Source organism: Pelodiscus sinensis, chromosome 25 (genome assembly GCF_049634645.1).
Source record: "Pelodiscus sinensis isolate JC-2024 chromosome 25, ASM4963464v1, whole genome shotgun sequence".
Lineage (NCBI taxonomy): Eukaryota > Metazoa > Chordata > Testudines > Trionychidae > Pelodiscus > Pelodiscus sinensis.
The window spans coordinates 4749379-4765575 of record NC_134735.1 but is presented as its reverse complement, the minus strand read 5'-3'; the positions used below and the strand labels follow the sequence as shown (position 1 = coordinate 4765575).

The following is a 16197-nucleotide window of genomic DNA, read 5'->3' as shown; positions in this document are numbered from 1 at the left end:
TATATATTTGCATGTATATGCATCCACACTTAAGTTGCGGCCCTCGCATGTGCTGAGAGTATCATTGTGGGCTTCCGGGCTTCCAAAGTTGAGTAGCCCTGACTTAAGGTATTCATAGAATAGGTTCTGCATAGTTCTAAAGCCTTAACAGAATTTGCTTCCCAAACTTCAGTTCTAAGTGCCAAATGATGAGTAGTTTTGATAAAATACAAAAAAGGTAAGTAGATAACCTTCAACTCGAAAATCTTTCTTCTGGATGAAAATGCTTTAGCTGCTTTTGTAATTAACATGCAAAACAAAAACAGCCATTCTGGGTCAGACCAATAATTCATCAAGCCCAGTATCCTGTATTCTAAGAAGGGCCAATATCAAGTCGTTTCAAAGGGAATGAACAGAATAATCAGTTGTCCATTGATCATCTCCCGTCGTCCACTCCCAACTTCTGGCAGTCAGAGACTAGGGACACCCAGCATTTGGGATGGCATGCTTGTCTTGGCTAACAGCCATTGATGGACTTATTGGCCATCAATTTGTCTAAGTTCTTCGTTGACCCCCCCTCCCCCTTATCCTTTTGACCTTTGCTACATATTGTTACTTTTTCTTTAATCTTTTTCAATTTAAATTTCAGTTTATTTTCTAAATTTTATTTTGTGTATTTAGTTTGTTTCTTTTGGTGTTTGGATCTTTCACACAGCACCCAAGGGGAGAGATGTGTTTTTAAAAAATGAGAAAATGGGACTATAAAATCACAGAAATTGTCAGGTCTCAAATAGGTACAGAAACAGTCATTTAAAAAGGACATTTAACTCTAAGTGTGGGCTCATGCAGAGTAGTAGTTGCATGATGGTTTCCTTGATTTGTTCAATTAAGTGGAGTCTAATTTTTAAATGTAGATAACTCAAAGCAGATGAAACTCCTGTTTGCTCATCCCGTTTTTCATTGGTGCTTATTCTAGTAAGTTTGCAAGCCTTTTGCATCTAATAAGATATTGACACCCTTTTAATTCTGAATCTGAGAAGCTTGTTTTGGTTGGAGAGTTTTGCAAAATGCCTCAGGAAAACACTCTAGGATTCTTTGAATGTAGTGTTTCTTCCATATCTACTAACATTCCTTTCTCTCCTCCCCCTTCTACTCCAGTTATCACCATGTCCACAGATAGTGGCTTTGGCGCGTCTGGCAGTAGTGATGCTCAGCAAAGTCTTCAGTCTTTCTGGCCTCGGGTCATGGAAGAGATTCGAAATCTAACAGTGGTAAGAGAGTGTCCTTTGTTAATATGATAAAACTTTAAGAAAACGTCTAGTGCAACAGAAGATACCAGCTACTTTAGTGTCATGTAGAAAATATTCACAACTGTATTTGGCAAGTTCTTTCAGATATGTATGTTGGAGTCAACAATGAAAATTGTGTATAAGTATCTCAAGTCAGAACTTGGTCCCATGAATGGTTCATCACTTGCAAGAAATTGCCTAGCCTAGCTATGGGGTTAGAAAATGATTACTATGTAGCCAAAGTATAATTTGATTTATATGAATGTACACTTGTATCAAAATTTGGGATGTAGCACAGCAATAATGAAATCATATTTCATAGTTTATGGAGACACAATAGTCATTCGTAATTTTTTTTTTTTCAGATTAAACCAAAACCTTCTGGGTGATGGGGAGAAAATGGGATAAAAGACTGTTCATATAAACAATCGTGCCTTAATTCCTAAGAGTTTTCCGAGAAATTCAAAAAAAAGCAGTTTTGGATAAGTGTAGAAGAAGAGTGGTTATAGATTCTATCAGGATAAATTCTATAATGTAAAATGGTGACAGTGCTTCTAAACTTGGGTACACTTTTGCTACCTATTTCCCACATTTTAACAAATAATATATAATGTTGTTAAGATGTTCTAGGCTTAAGAAAAATCCGTAGATGAAAGATTTGATTTTTATACTCCCATTTTCAGAGTAGGGCTTACAGTTAGTCATATTTTACATGAAACTTGCTTGCTGACTTGGTGCATTCAGAAGTTCAGTTTTTATAGGATTTAAATATCACTAGTGGCAACATTTTAAATAAGTACCTCGTTAAAAAATATGTTACAGTACACCGGGGGGGGGGGGGGACTAGAGTTAGGTGGAATACTCACGCAGTGGAAATCCCATTCGCTTCTTCCTTCGTCTGATTGCCCTACTTTGAAACAGATGTGTTGTAGGACCCCTGTCTTTCCCCTACCAATTTTCCTGTACAGTTGTGAAATCCAATGGGGAAAAAGTATACTTATACAGCATTTTTTGTTAGAATTTAAAGGCATAAATTTCAGAATATTTAGTTATGGCTTTTACGGTAATTACTTGCTTCAGAATATTCAAGGTTACGTAGACCAATTTAGTTAATCTATGATATTTCTACAAACTTGTCACTTTGATATCTACATACCAATATCAAGTTAGTAGGCAGTTTAGTATACACGTTCTATTGCTTGTGCATAGCTAGACCAGTGTATTTTGGTGTGTTACCTGCTATTTTTTCAAATAAAATATTATCACGATTTTCTGTCCTCCGTTATTCTATAAGCCTATTCCTTGTGAAGTTAGCAGGTATTATGGATGTGATTCTGAGGGTAGAATTTTGATAAACTTTTATTTCAAAAGTACTATACCCACTTTAAGATTAATTTAGCAGTTGTGAAGTTTTAGAATAACCTGAACACAAAATGCACAATATTTAACAAACACACACACAAAACACTGCTACACTTTTCACATGCGTAAATAACTCAGAACTGAACAGAAATTTGTCAGATTTATTTGTAAAAATTTCACTTATAGGCTAAGAATAAATGAACAATAAAGATTTCACTTCCCAGTTTTTTCCATGTACAAGATAAGCCTCTGAGAATAAGGGCATATAACAAAAATAACTTTTCAAGAGTGACTGACATTTCTACTGTGATATTACAGTAGTCTGTCCTAAAATGCAGACTTTTTTGGATTTCATTTAAATTAGCTGAAAACAAGGGCTCAATTTGAAGATGGTTCACTTGAAATGAAGAACCCTATTCTGATACAGTAGTTTAAAGATAAGTTTCCCCTTTCAGCATGTTATAGTCTCAGCTCAAGAAGCAGATGTAGCAAGCTGTATGCTGAGATGAGAATTAATTACTTTGATCCCTTCATGCACTGAGCTCTTTTATGCAAGAACTGTGGCTTGTCTTCATCTGTATGTGGAAGGGGTCTATAGATCACCTAGTATGAGCAATTTAATTCCTAACACTGCTGTCATGTGAATCTGTTTATTGCATTGCAAGTTAGAAAAATGTTGAATGCTGAGTTGTAAGCTTCTGTCTGAATTAAATTTTTAATAAGGATTGTAGGGGGAAAATAATTATAAAACTATCATATGTAGCCGCCCTGCATGTAATCAGGCACTGAAATTACTGTATCTCTGTAAAGCTAACATGCTGAGTGCTTCTGCATATGTGGACCAGGGCAAATTGAGAATTCATTTACAGTATTGTATGGGGGGTGGGGAGGAATGTCAAATCAGTCAACTGAGGTACATATAGTTCGGGTTTCCTGCTCTTCGAGACCATCTTTATTTCCATTCTTGTACTTTTTTGAATTGTACACTTCAGCTAGAGTTCGGGGCAGGGGAAGGGGGAGGGCACAATTCAAGAATGGTTTTCCCATAAAACAGAATGCTCCCTAATGTTGGTGAAACTGTAGAAAGTAGGACTAATGTTATACTGCTCCAGAATAGGCTTGATGAAAATGTTGGTGCTTAATGTGGCAAAAGAAAAGGTGAAGAACTGATGTCCTAAATCTTGCTTAGCTGGGTAGTAGCCAGACAACATGCCATGTTTCTCTTAAACCAAAATAAATACACGATTTATGCAAAGTCTGAAAGGCATAGTACATATTTAAAGGAATAAAATAGATTTTTTCCCCCTTAAAAATAATAAAATATAAGGTCATATTCACCTATGACAGAACCTAGAGAAGAATTGCATCACTGGGAGATTTCCTGGAAAGGATTCATATATCACAGAAGTCATAACTAATTCAAAGATTCTGGATAAGAAGGCCAGAAAGGACCACTGTGACTATCTAGTTTGACCTACCACATAACACAGACTGTAGACTTTCCTAAATTAATTCCCGTTTGAACTAGATCATGTCTTTTAGAAAAACATCACATTTTGATTATATTACTACTAATGCAGAATCTGCCACAATACTGAATTTGTTCCTGAGGTTAATCACCCTTACTGTTTTTTAAATTGTACCGTATTCCAGTATGAATTTGTCTAGCTTCAACTTCCAGCCATTGGATCTTGTTGGTTATACCATTGTCTGCTAGACTAAAGAGCCCACTGTCAAATTTTTGTTCCTAAGGTCCTTGTAAACAATCATGAAATCACTCTTAACCTCTGTTAGGTGAAATAAATTGAGCTCCTTGAGCTTTTCATTCTTCTAACACAGGTTTCCTGGCTCTTTGCACTCTTTCCCCCCATTTGTCTACATCAGTGGTCTTCAACCTTTTTATGCCCAAGATCATTTTCTAAATTTAAGGGAACCCAAGATCTACCCCACCCCTTTCCCCAAAACCTGGCCCATCTCACTCCACCGCTCCCTCTTTCTCACGCACTTTCACTGGGCTGGGGCAGTGGCTTGGGGTGCTGGCTGTGAGAGGGGTAGGGCTTGGGCAGGGGTTGGGGTGCAGGAGTAGATATGAGGTGCTGGTTTTAGGAGGGGGCTCGGCTGTATCTTGGGGGGGCAAGAGAGGGTTCAGGGTAAAGGAAAGGTATGGGGTGCTGGGTATGGCAGAGGAGTGGGAATTGGGGAGGGACCTCCTGCCATGCGGCTCTTACAGTGGGTGGTTCCAGGTCAGTGACATAGCAAGGCTGAGCTGAGGTAGGCTCCCTACCTGTCCCGGCCCCATGCCACCCCTGGAAGGGGCCAGTGTGCTCCTGTGCCCCCTGGTGGGGCTGGGAATGTAGGGCTCACATCTGGGACAGGGTGGGTTGCAGACTCTGGGGTAGGTTTGGGAATGAGGAGTCTAGAACTGGAGAGGAAGGGTGGGGTATGTAGGAGTGTATGGGCTGGGGGGGGGGGGTTCCAGGCTATGGGGTAGGTCTCGGTTGAGGGGCTTGAGGGGGAGGAGGGTGTTTTAGGGCTACTGCAAAGGTACAGGGACTCTTCTTAACAGCACTTTCCCTGCGGGAGAAGGGCACCTCTCCTTGCTGTGGCAGCTCCAAGGTCAGGCCTGGGTAGGAGATGGGCAAGGGCTGCCACAACTGGGTTTGGGCTGGTACTGGCTTCAGGCCGTCCCTCCCTGGCCGTAGCAGGTGAGAGGCTGGGTTAGGATAGGGACGTGAAAGTGTAACTGTACACGAGTAACCGATTAGCCTAGGCTCATCTGTTAACCTTCACGGTTACACGCACCAGCTCCCAGGGAGATGCCTGCTTGCTTCCCCCCCCCCCCCCCCCCCCCCCGCCCGTGCTGGTGCCTCTGTATGGGGAGGACAAGAGCCTGTACATGCACAGAACCAGCTTAAAAGTCAGCTTCCCGCATGCGCTAGCTCTGGGGAGCCACCTGTCCTCCTTGTATGTAGCCGGGTAACCAGCCTGCAAGAGAGAGATCTTCCTGCAGGCCTCTTGACCCCATAAACTTTCCTTTTCCTACACAGTGTGAGGGGGAGAAATGCACAAGGTCTGTTATGTTGAACTTGAACTAGAGACTGCTGTGTGCCGCAGGGCCTTTCTCTTGTACTAGGAGCTGCAGGGATGCTGTCTCTTGTAACAGCATCCTTCAACACTGAAGGGGGAAACTGTACAGTATGTAACAATTAGAGTAGGTAGGAAAAGTGGGTAATAGGGTAGACCTCAAGTGTTTGTATTTACTGCATCTTGGAGAAAAACAAAACATCGTTGCCTCTTACAGGAGACAGATAACTCCTGAAAGCAAAGAGGACCAATTTTGTGTTCTTCTGAATATCACTTATCTCTTGTTTTGAATTATATGTAGGCAAACAGTTTCTGAAGTCTCTTTTTTGCTCTCTGCAGAAAGATTTCAGAGTGCAGGAACTCCCACTGGCACGCATTAAGAAGATTATGAAACTGGATGAAGATGTGAAGGTAAATGTGTATTTGATCTTTTCCATTGTGAACCAAAACATATGGGTATGAACCTTGTTGGTGTGCACTATAGACAGAGCCACCCCTAAGGTCTGGTGAATTGGGGTGACTGCCCGGGCTCTGCACTTTGGGGCATCTTGTGCTGCAGGGCTGGAGCAGCCACCAGCAACTCCTCTATCGGAACTCTCCCTTCCCCAGAACTTTCTGTCCACTGGCAGGCTCTGCCAATCAGCTCTTCCCTTTCAGTGCCTGCTGCCTGCCACGGAGCAGATGTTTCACAGTTTTAGGAGGTGCTGGGGGAAGAGGGGAACTGGACAGGGAAGCAGCAGCAGGGCCTGGGAGAAGGGGTGGAGTGGGGGTAGGGCTTTGGGGAAGGGATGGAGTTGGGCAGAAGCTCAGCCTGCTCGTATGGATGGCCCTGACTATAGATGTCGTTTCTCAGGGGTATCATGCTTGTAAGAAAAACAATCTTACTGTGCAGTGCTCTTGACACTGTACAAGAATTAAAATACCCCATCAGCTACCAGAACAAATTCACAGTTGATGGTATGAAGAGCCCCCTAGAAACTGGAGTGATTGTTTCTTTTTGAGGAATGCTCTAAAATGATAAATAAGTAGTAGACTTGATTTAAAAAAAATCCTTATCTGTTTTACTCTGTCTGCATTCATTACCCTAATATGTAAGTCACTTTGTAAATGAGCACTGATAGCTTCTAATTGTAAGCACCAGATTTCTAAATGAGGCCTCAACTTGGACTTTGAATTTGTGCCTTTGTTGCACAATCAACATTTCCATATATAAAAATGGCTCATGTGCAAGCACAGCAGGTGACTGACTACCCAGTTTCATGCATATACCATATGCACCAACAAACAAGATTGGTATTTTGTGAGCATAAAGTTGAGGCATGTGCTGAAGACTTGGCCCTAAAATGTTAATCAGAACTTAAATTTCCACAGTATGTATTATATCTATGATAAATTAGCCTGACAGGTAGTGAGAGCTGCAGGGATAGATTATCCTCCATCAGAGAGAGAAAACCTATTAACCTATGATTGGAAGCATGTCAGTCATGTGAATTGATAGTAGAGTTTCATTTGTGTTGTTAAAAGGTAACACTGATCAAAACTGTGTGTTAGCATAAAGTAAGCTATGCAAAATTAAAATCTGATAACCTTCATTTTTGATTAAATAAACTTCTACAGAAAATTGTAACCAATCAGTATTCCTATTACAGTGCTTGATTCAAATTTAGTAGCTCTTTGGACTCCCACATTTTGCAAGGACATGGCCTTTTGATGTAATGTGGAAATCCCCTAACCTCCCAAACTACCATCTTATTTGCCCAAGGTCCGTTTATCTGTTGATACGATTCCAAACTTCTGTGACTAGAATCAAGGGTAGTACTCTGGTTGAGTGAATGAAATGCACATTTTTCATTACAGATGATTAGTGCTGAAGCTCCTGTGCTGTTTGCCAAGGCTGCTCAAATATTCATAACAGAACTGACGCTACGGGCATGGATACACACTGAAGATAATAAGCGCAGGACTCTGCAGGTAGTGGAGAGCTACTTCCATGAAATCTTGAACTGCCATGTCTCTTGACTCCTTTTACTAAATATGTACCTTATACAGCCTTAAAACCCTCAGATGAGACAAGGGCCCTTGACCAAAGATGGATGTTGGCTAAAGATCAGATATCTGACTAAGAACTGCTGGAGGGTACCACAGAGGAGGGGATACAGGTGGAGTTACCCAGCAACTGTAGCAGTGCCCTTTTAAAAAAGGGATGTAAAAGGCTAACTGGTGGGGGATGGAGCAGCTCCCCAGCCTGACCGTGGCCCCCTGCCACGCCCCCTTTAATGGTTAACCAGTTATATATCCTGTTTAACTGGTTAACCAATTAAACGGGTTTTTACATCCCAACTTTAAAATATACGCCACTGATGTTGGCACTTAGATGTCAAGGTGGTGATGCCTTAGAATGCTTCAGATAAGTCGTAGTGTGAGGTTTGATAGCCCTTCAAATTTTTATCTTAGATAACAGCAGAAATGGCACATATCTTTGTCTCAGTCATGTTGTGTTCAAGTCTAGCTTTAGGGAATTTCTTCTAATGCCAAATAAGACCCTTTCTTTTTCTATAATTCCTGGAATCAGCCCTAGGATTGATTATTAAAGATGTCTTACAGGTTTGGTAATTGTACTGTCCTCTATTATTTAAGCAATTTTCAATGACAAATTACTGTGTTTGTTAGAAATTCAGCTGCCTTGTCCTTTGGTGTCTTCAGAACTTGGATAATTGTTGTCCAGTAATGGGTAACTTACCAATTTGACTCTTCTAGTTCCTAAAAAAAATCCTTAATTTGGCACTATACCTGAAGACAGTAAATCCATTATGTGTATATCTGTATCACCCTCTGAGTCCATAAGTAATATGGTAAGGAATTTTAGTATTCCGTGTCTCCAGTTCCATCCTCTCATCTTAGACGTCTCAATGACTCTCCCTCGAATGTATTTTGCTTTCCTTCGAATGTATTTTGCAGTCCGCCAGCTCTTTGCTCTTTGTGCTTCCTCTTAGTCCTCTTAATTGTCATCTTACAAGTTAACGCTGATTTGTTAACATAATTTGGGATGCAATTTTTTTCAAATATTCTCCTATTAACTCCTCTCCCGCCCACTCTACAGCTACATAGCAGTGTTCACTTTGCGAATCTAAAATGTTCTTAAACGGTCTCCCTAGTGATGCACTGTACTGCTGTCACTTCTCCTTCAGGTTGTTTCCAACTGTGCTAAAGAAAAGTTCCCTTTGCTAAAGAACAGTGCCCTAGCACTACTTCTAGTAATTCTCTCTTTGAGAAGGTACTGAACTTATTATGCTAAAGTTCACTATGAATTAGTGGCTCCCCTGCACTTACTTCCGAAGCTATTTCCTGTTTAACTGTGACTAAATCAAGAGCAGCCTCTTCTCAGACATGCTTCAGAACCAGCTGTTCCAAGACACAATTATTTATAGTATCATAGATTTTTAAGGCCAAAAAAGAGTCATTGTGCTCTTTGCAACTGACCTCACATGTAACAGATCATAGAACTCCCTTCCCCCCCACCCAATAATTCCTATAGTATATCTTTTAGAAAAGCTAAAATCCAGTGTTGATTTACTTTTGGTTTTTAAATGTTCAGAAATGTTTACAGGTGGTCTCCCCCCTAAAAACGTAACCCAGTGAGGCCTGTGTACTCTAAAAAGTTAGTCTCCCCCCTCCCACCTGTCACTTGTGTGATAAAGCCACACCCTGGAGAGGCATAGTAAAGTGGACCTAACTCCTGGAAAAATTCTTCCCTTGACCTGCCTACTGCCTCTCAGGGGTTGAGATTACCTAGGTTGATGGGAGAGCTCTTCTGAGCAGATAATTTTGCCATTGCAGATGATCTTGTTGCTGCTTGTAGTGGCTTGGGGCTTGCATGATTCTCTCATTCTGCTTGCCTGCCCTCTGCTGTTTCTGATTTAATAGTACTAGCTATGTGAGTGGAACCATTTGGGACTTCAATAAGAATTCCGTTCCATATGATGGGCATTCCCAACTTCTCTTTTACTCCGCAACCAAACAGGTCATTCTGAAATTGAAAGACTATTTTTATTGTTTTTTAATTTACAGAGAAATGATATTGCCATGGCAATTACCAAGTTTGATCAGTTTGACTTTCTCATCGATATTGTTCCAAGAGATGAACTTAAACCTCCAAAACGCCAGGTAAGTTGGTAAAATTGTTATTACTGTTCTTTACTTCTGATGAGGTTGATTTTTCCACTACAGTATTTACATACTTCTGATGTTAAATAGTAATATAAAGTGAGGTTCAAACATAAGACAAGTACAGTTTATTGCATGTTTGTTTAATGTTTACTGTGTCATCTTAGACATTTTTTTCCTATATTATCAGTGTTACCATTGCTGTTGCTAGAGCCTCAGAGATGTAATTGGGTGCATTTTAGAAGTTTTAAAATCTAACATGTATAGAACAGTGCAGTGAGGATTGTATAAAATGGAACATTTGATTATCCTCTCAGCGGGTGACTTGTGCCTGTGTTTGATTACACCAGGTACCTGCTCCGATAGAATGAAATCCAACTGCAAGGTCCACATTACATCAACCACTAAAGTCCAGAAATCTGTTGTCTTTGTAAATGTTTCTTCTGAAAAGTTTACAGTTAGCTTTACTCTAAAGGGACCAAATGACTGCCTGTATAGGAATGGGGGGAGAGCACATCCTAGTGGTTAGAGCAGTTGCTCTGCTACTATCTTGCTGGATGATCTTAACAAGCCACTTACACCTCTATGCTTCAGTTTCCCAACTCTGAAATGAGATAATGATATTCCCTGATAAGTTTTTAGTTTTTTTTTTAAATCAAGAGCTCAGCATTATTAAAGAGTGAAGTTTTTCTACCCTCCCCCCTTCACATTTCTTCATTTTGGCACTTTCAAGTGTCCAGTTGTCACTTGAGTTACGTTATATGATGTAAACAAAACTTATGCTCCTACTGGTAACACAGCTACCTCTGAAACCTAATTTAAAAGTGAAAATTGATATGAAACTGATTTAAGTAATTGCTGGTTGAAAAGGCTGCAAATAGAGGTTGCAGATAACAAAAGTTGCTAACATTAAGAGTATTTAAACATCTAGAAACCTGTTGAGCTAACACATCTAGGCTGTTGGAGAAGAAGGAAACGTTGCTTCCCGTAGAAGTACCACATTCTTCATTTTTCTGGGCAGTCATTGCTACTGTAAACATCCTTGACTGGAAGCTGTAAGGTGTTAGAAGGGAGCTTTCAGTCGGATGTTTACAGCGGCAGGCTGCCACAGTCATCCTGAACAGCAGGCCTGCTTTGAAACGTAACAGGTTTGTATTTAAGAAGCACTGGTTTCTCTGATTATTGCAGACCATCCCAGAAATGGAGCATACCCAGTTTTGCTGCTTCAAAGTGAACAATGTCACAGATCCAACTTTCTGCTAAACCAGTTTATCACCTTTCATCTGAAAAGCTTATTTTCTTCTATAATTGTACCAAGCTGCAGAAATATGTAGCAGTTCATCTAATTCCAATGGTCAGACTGCTGTACAAACTTCTCTACAAACTATCTGGTAAACTAAACAGCTACATTAACACCCAATGCCATAGACTTTCTAGGGAATTCTTAGATTTATGATGATGCTTCATTTAGTACGTTGTTCAGTAGCTCCTGGAATCATTGCTTGACTGACTTCAGCTCCACACATTTTAAAAGAAACTTTCTTCCATTCTGGATAATTAAATCCAGTGTTTTGTAGGCTCTGGAGCAGATGATTTCTTTAATCTTGAACTGCTGCTCTGATACTTTTGATGGTTTGATATTTCCTAAAATTTTGTGGCAAGTCCATGGTAACCAGAACCCTATGCAGATACAAAATTTGTATCCGCAAAAATGAGCCTCAGATGCCCGCATCGACACCTGTGGATACCCATGGATATAAAGCGTATATCCACAGATTTGCAGGGTTCTAGATACAAGATTTATATCCATATCCATAAAAATATCTACATCCACATCCAAGGATAGCCTTTGTATCCTTGTACCCTAGTACCCTGTGGATACCCTCAGATATAAAGCAGTTATCTGTGTATTTGCAGGGCTCTAATATCACCCTTAGAATTCTCTGCTCCAGCCATGCTTACACCTCCCAGAAGCACTATAAAACAGAGTGCTTTTTTTTTTACATAGATCCCAAAAAGCGTATCACTAGATTGTCTGTCCTACATTGTCTGCAGGGAGACCTACCTTCACACTCCAGTGTGAGTAATACATAGCAGAGTACTTCAGTTTGGATACAAAGAGCAGCACATTCAACATAGTCTTCTGCCTTTGGGCTTGCTTACCATCCTATCTCTGTTGTTCACCAAAATTCTCATGATGCTAGCGATGGCTCTCCAAAGGAAGGGAACACGTTTACCCTTTTTTTTTTTCTCTTTTTTTTTCTTTCGATAACCTCCTGTCATCTGGGCCCAAGCACATACCCTGTCATTTCTTGGAAAGGCTTGCTTTCCATCACATTATATACATCAGTATTAGGGAGTGATGATAGAACACTACTTACTAGAAAGTATTCACTTAGGAAAGATCTAGAAGATTATCTGCTATGGGAGGTTGCTGAATTTTCTCCATGATTTCTGTACATGTGATGAAGCCATGTTCTGTATATACTTGCTCACATAGTCAATGTCACAGATGAGAAGGCTGCCCAGGTCCCTGCAGTCCCTTCCCACAGAGCTGCTTGCTTATTCTTCAATATAGAAAAGTAATGATTCCTCTGAATGTGTTTGTCGCTATGGTTTGTAAAGGGGTTTTCACAGGTGTGCCTTAAACAAGAGCCATCTAGCAAAGAGAAATCTCTGCATGCCAGTTTGGAGGATGGGGGAGCCTGCATCTCAGGAAACCTGGCAAAATGAGGAAAAATGGTTTCACATAAGCACGTTGAAACTAAAAACAATGAGTAGCAGCCTGAGATAACAAAAGTCAGTCAAGATTCCTAAGCGTTTGTGTGCAATTCCCCGAGTCTGAGAGTCTAAGCTGGAGCAAGCAAAATATGGCCCTGGGCTGGATCTGGCCAAACATTTGAATCCAGCCCACAGCTCAGTGGGACTCTCAGGCAAGCTGCCTGTCTTGCTGCAGCCCCACACGCTGCTCAAAGTGTCTGGCTTCTGGGGCTAGCATGTGTGTCTCTGCGTGACACACCCCTGGGGAGCAAGTTGTTCCCCCAGTACCATCCTCACAGCTTCCCATTGGCCAGAAACTGTCCTAGGTCAGAACCCCCTCCTGCACCTAAACTCCTTCCCTGGCCCTACACTCCCTCTTGGATCCCTGCTCCAGGTCAGAATCCCATCCTGAGCCCAGACTCCCTCTCAGAACCCACACCTCCTCCTGCACCCCAGTCCAAAAACCAGAGCCCCCTCCTGAACCCAAACTCTGTCCCAGATCCCGCTTCCCCTCCATTAATATCATAGAAAGGTGCTGTCCCTGACCACTTACCAAATTCTTGAAGCGGACCCCACCTCTGCAGAGTGATGCCTTTATGCTCCTGTCCAGGTAGCTTAGGGAACACCTCCAGTATGTGTACACAGCATTGCTCGCTCATTTGACCTTTCGATCCACTTTGAAAAAAGAGCCTCGGTAAAGGTCATTATTTATAACCTCCCTAGTTTAAAATACGAAGGCACTTATATTTTATTATAGTTCATTAACTCACCAGAGGAAAATAACTGTGTGTAATCCATGGAAATTCTTCTTTGCAATCAGAATCACTAAAGCTTTCCTGTCCTGGTTGCACATCGTAGATAACAATGAAACAACATGAACGTTTGTTTTGAAATAGGCAGCAATTTCTCAAAGCCTAACACTGTATATTCCCAGCCTTTGTGAACATTCTGGGTCACTAGAAACACTTTCAGGGGCAGAAGCAAAATACAGGACTATGTAGCACTTACTACAGGGGCAGGAGAGCTTTGGTGGATGATGGTGCCATTTACAAAGCGGGGTAGGAATTTTCAGTGGAAAAACAGCTTCTTTGAGTGCTGTCCCTGTGGGTGCTCCACTCTAGGTATCAATGCATCCTCACGCCAGCAGTTGGTGCTATTTCCTGGTAGCACCTGGCCGTGCTGTGCGTATGCAGTAGCCACTTAGTGGTGCCCTTTGTGTCTATTGATTGCATGTGCGGTGCAGCTCCTTCAGTTCCTCAGTTGGCAGCAGACGAAGCTCCTAGCAGTTCTCTCTCTTTTGTACCTGAAAGACAAAATACTTTAGCTTTCCCCCAACTCCTTCCCCAGTTCATGATTTCTTGGTGGTTTTTTTGGGGGGGGAGGGGGGTGTAGAAAAGAAAGGTTGTTTTTCCCACCTCCTCCTTGGATTCCTTCCTTCAACCTTATTTCCATAAGGGGTCAACCCCAACCTCTCAGTGTAAGGAAAGGAGATGGCGAAACCATCAGTTGTCACCATGCCCAGCTCTTGAAGCAATTTCAGAACCTGTTCAAAAGAGTGGCCGTAGCACAAGAAATTTTCTTACCAGAAGTGTAAGAAAAGCAGCACAAATGTGTAAAAATCCTGTAGCCCTCAGCCACCACAAAGATAGCCCTGCCAATGGACGAGGCCGTTTTGGAAGTGGGCAGACGCTGGCATTGGCAGCCCTCACTAACAAATGTGCCAGCTGCAAATATTTTGTCCCTGCCAAAGGCATGAACTTCTTATTTTCTCACCCTCAGCCAGACTCTTTGGTAGTCAATGCAGTACACCAATGAACAACTAGAGATACGAGTTCAAACGCTGCATGCCCAACTAGCTTGGGTAGATGTAGCAGCATAGATAGTGAGGCATGATTTATGTGGGAAGAGTGCCCTACAGACCTGAATTGCAAGTGTACGGATCCTCAAGGTGTGTATTTTTAGCGATGTAGCAGCATGCCGCTGGAGACTTTCCCTGCCACAATGACATGGCTCCAGCAGCTCCCTGCTGCCAGAGCCTTTTCCCACTGCTGGAGCCATTCATTGCAGCATATAGCATAGTGCCTGTAGTCTGCATGCTGTCTTAAGTGTAGAGCTAGCCTAAGAGACAGCAAACCATAAGACAAAACCTGGTTTAAATAAGTTCAAATTTAAAGCCATTTCTGTCAGGAGCACTATGAAACATTAACCTAGAGCACATGCTTTATTGAGGTGCAGAGTTGATTTAATTTTTATTCAAAAGCTCAGGAGTTTGTGTTGCAATCCTTGGAATGGGATATCTAAGCAGCTTGCTCAACAGAAACTGCTGCAGTTGTCCTCCCCCTTTCAATGGATTTTTCATGACTGGATCAGGACAGACTTGATTTCAACTGCTGTGTCCTGTTAGTAACAACAGCAAAAATGTAATGTGTTGTAACTTTACAGCTAAAATCATCACACTTCTCAGAAAGAGCTTGAGGAAGTCAAATTAAAATACTCCAGCAAATTTACTCATGAAAGAGGAACTGTAAAATGAAATCAGTGAAGTATTTTGGTCTGCATTTCTGTTGGGTGATCCTGACATTGTTCACACCAAGATTCAATCTCAGAAGCTCTTTCTTTCATGACTACAACTGGCTGTGACATCTTTTAGTTTTGGTTGGGAAGAGTGTGTGTGTGTGTGTGTGTGTGTGTGTGTGTGTGTTTGTGTTTTTAAGGAAAGAGTTTAATACTATATTAGGCTTGCACTTTATAGAGTTTAATCAAATGTGTGTGTTACTTAGTGCTGGCTTGACCATTCTGTCTGTCTCTGGTGTCTCACCCGCAGAAGTTGGTCCAGTAAAAGATACTACCTTCCCCCATGTCTCTTTAATTCTGCCTTTATCCACATTAATCAGTAACAGTGCATACTTCTTCCATGTCATTCTTTGCCAGTGTCTGTCTCAGCTTTGACCTGAAGGAAATCCAATCCAATGATGGAAGAAGACAATTTATTTTCTATGGTCTGTTCAACCTTTCTTCCTGGTTGAAACTGACAAAAAGGTGCCAGTAAGTGTCAGTTGTAGAACACATGTTTATTAGGAGCTGGGGTCATTTTACGTCAGTCTCTAAGGCTTTGTCTACACTGCTGCAGGCTGGTGACCTAAGTTATGCAACTTCAGTTATGTAAATAGCTGAAGTAGATGTATTAGGTCTGCTTTCTGTGGTGTCTTCACAGCACTAAGTAAACGGCTGACCGTTCATCGACTCCACTTACGCTTGTTTTGGTGGAGTATTGGAGTCAACAAGAAAACTCTCGACGGCAATTTATCATGTCCGTACTAGACACGATCAATTGATTCCCGATGGATAGATTGCTGCTTGTCAATCCAATGGGTAGTCTAGGCATGCCGTAAGAATCCATCCAGTAGTAATTGTGCAGCAATTGAACAAGAAAGATTCTGTATGCCATTATTGAGCTCTTAGCCATTCAGACTCCATACACTTGGATCTGGTTTCATTCGGGTGTTTTGTTTTCTTTTAATTGGCATCTCAAGCAGGTATAATTGATATTGATCTATGG

The 16197-nt window shown here is 41.4% G+C and overlaps 1 protein-coding gene across 3 annotated transcripts in view; it reads left to right on the top strand.

Annotated features, from left to right (window-relative positions):
- NFYC (nuclear transcription factor Y subunit gamma) overlaps positions 1 to 16197 on the top strand; it is a 69214-nt gene that overhangs the window by 40245 nt on the left and 12772 nt on the right. For all 3 annotated transcript variants that reach the window (XM_075908952.1, XM_075908951.1, XM_075908953.1), the window contains exons 2-5: positions 1138 to 1250; positions 6054 to 6125; positions 7572 to 7685; positions 9783 to 9878. In XM_075908952.1, the coding sequence (XP_075765067.1) occupies positions 1146 to 1250; positions 6054 to 6125; positions 7572 to 7685; positions 9783 to 9878 (387 nt within the window). In that variant the 5' untranslated portion in view covers positions 1138 to 1145. The remainder of the gene's footprint in view (positions 1 to 1137; positions 1251 to 6053; positions 6126 to 7571; positions 7686 to 9782; positions 9879 to 16197) is intronic.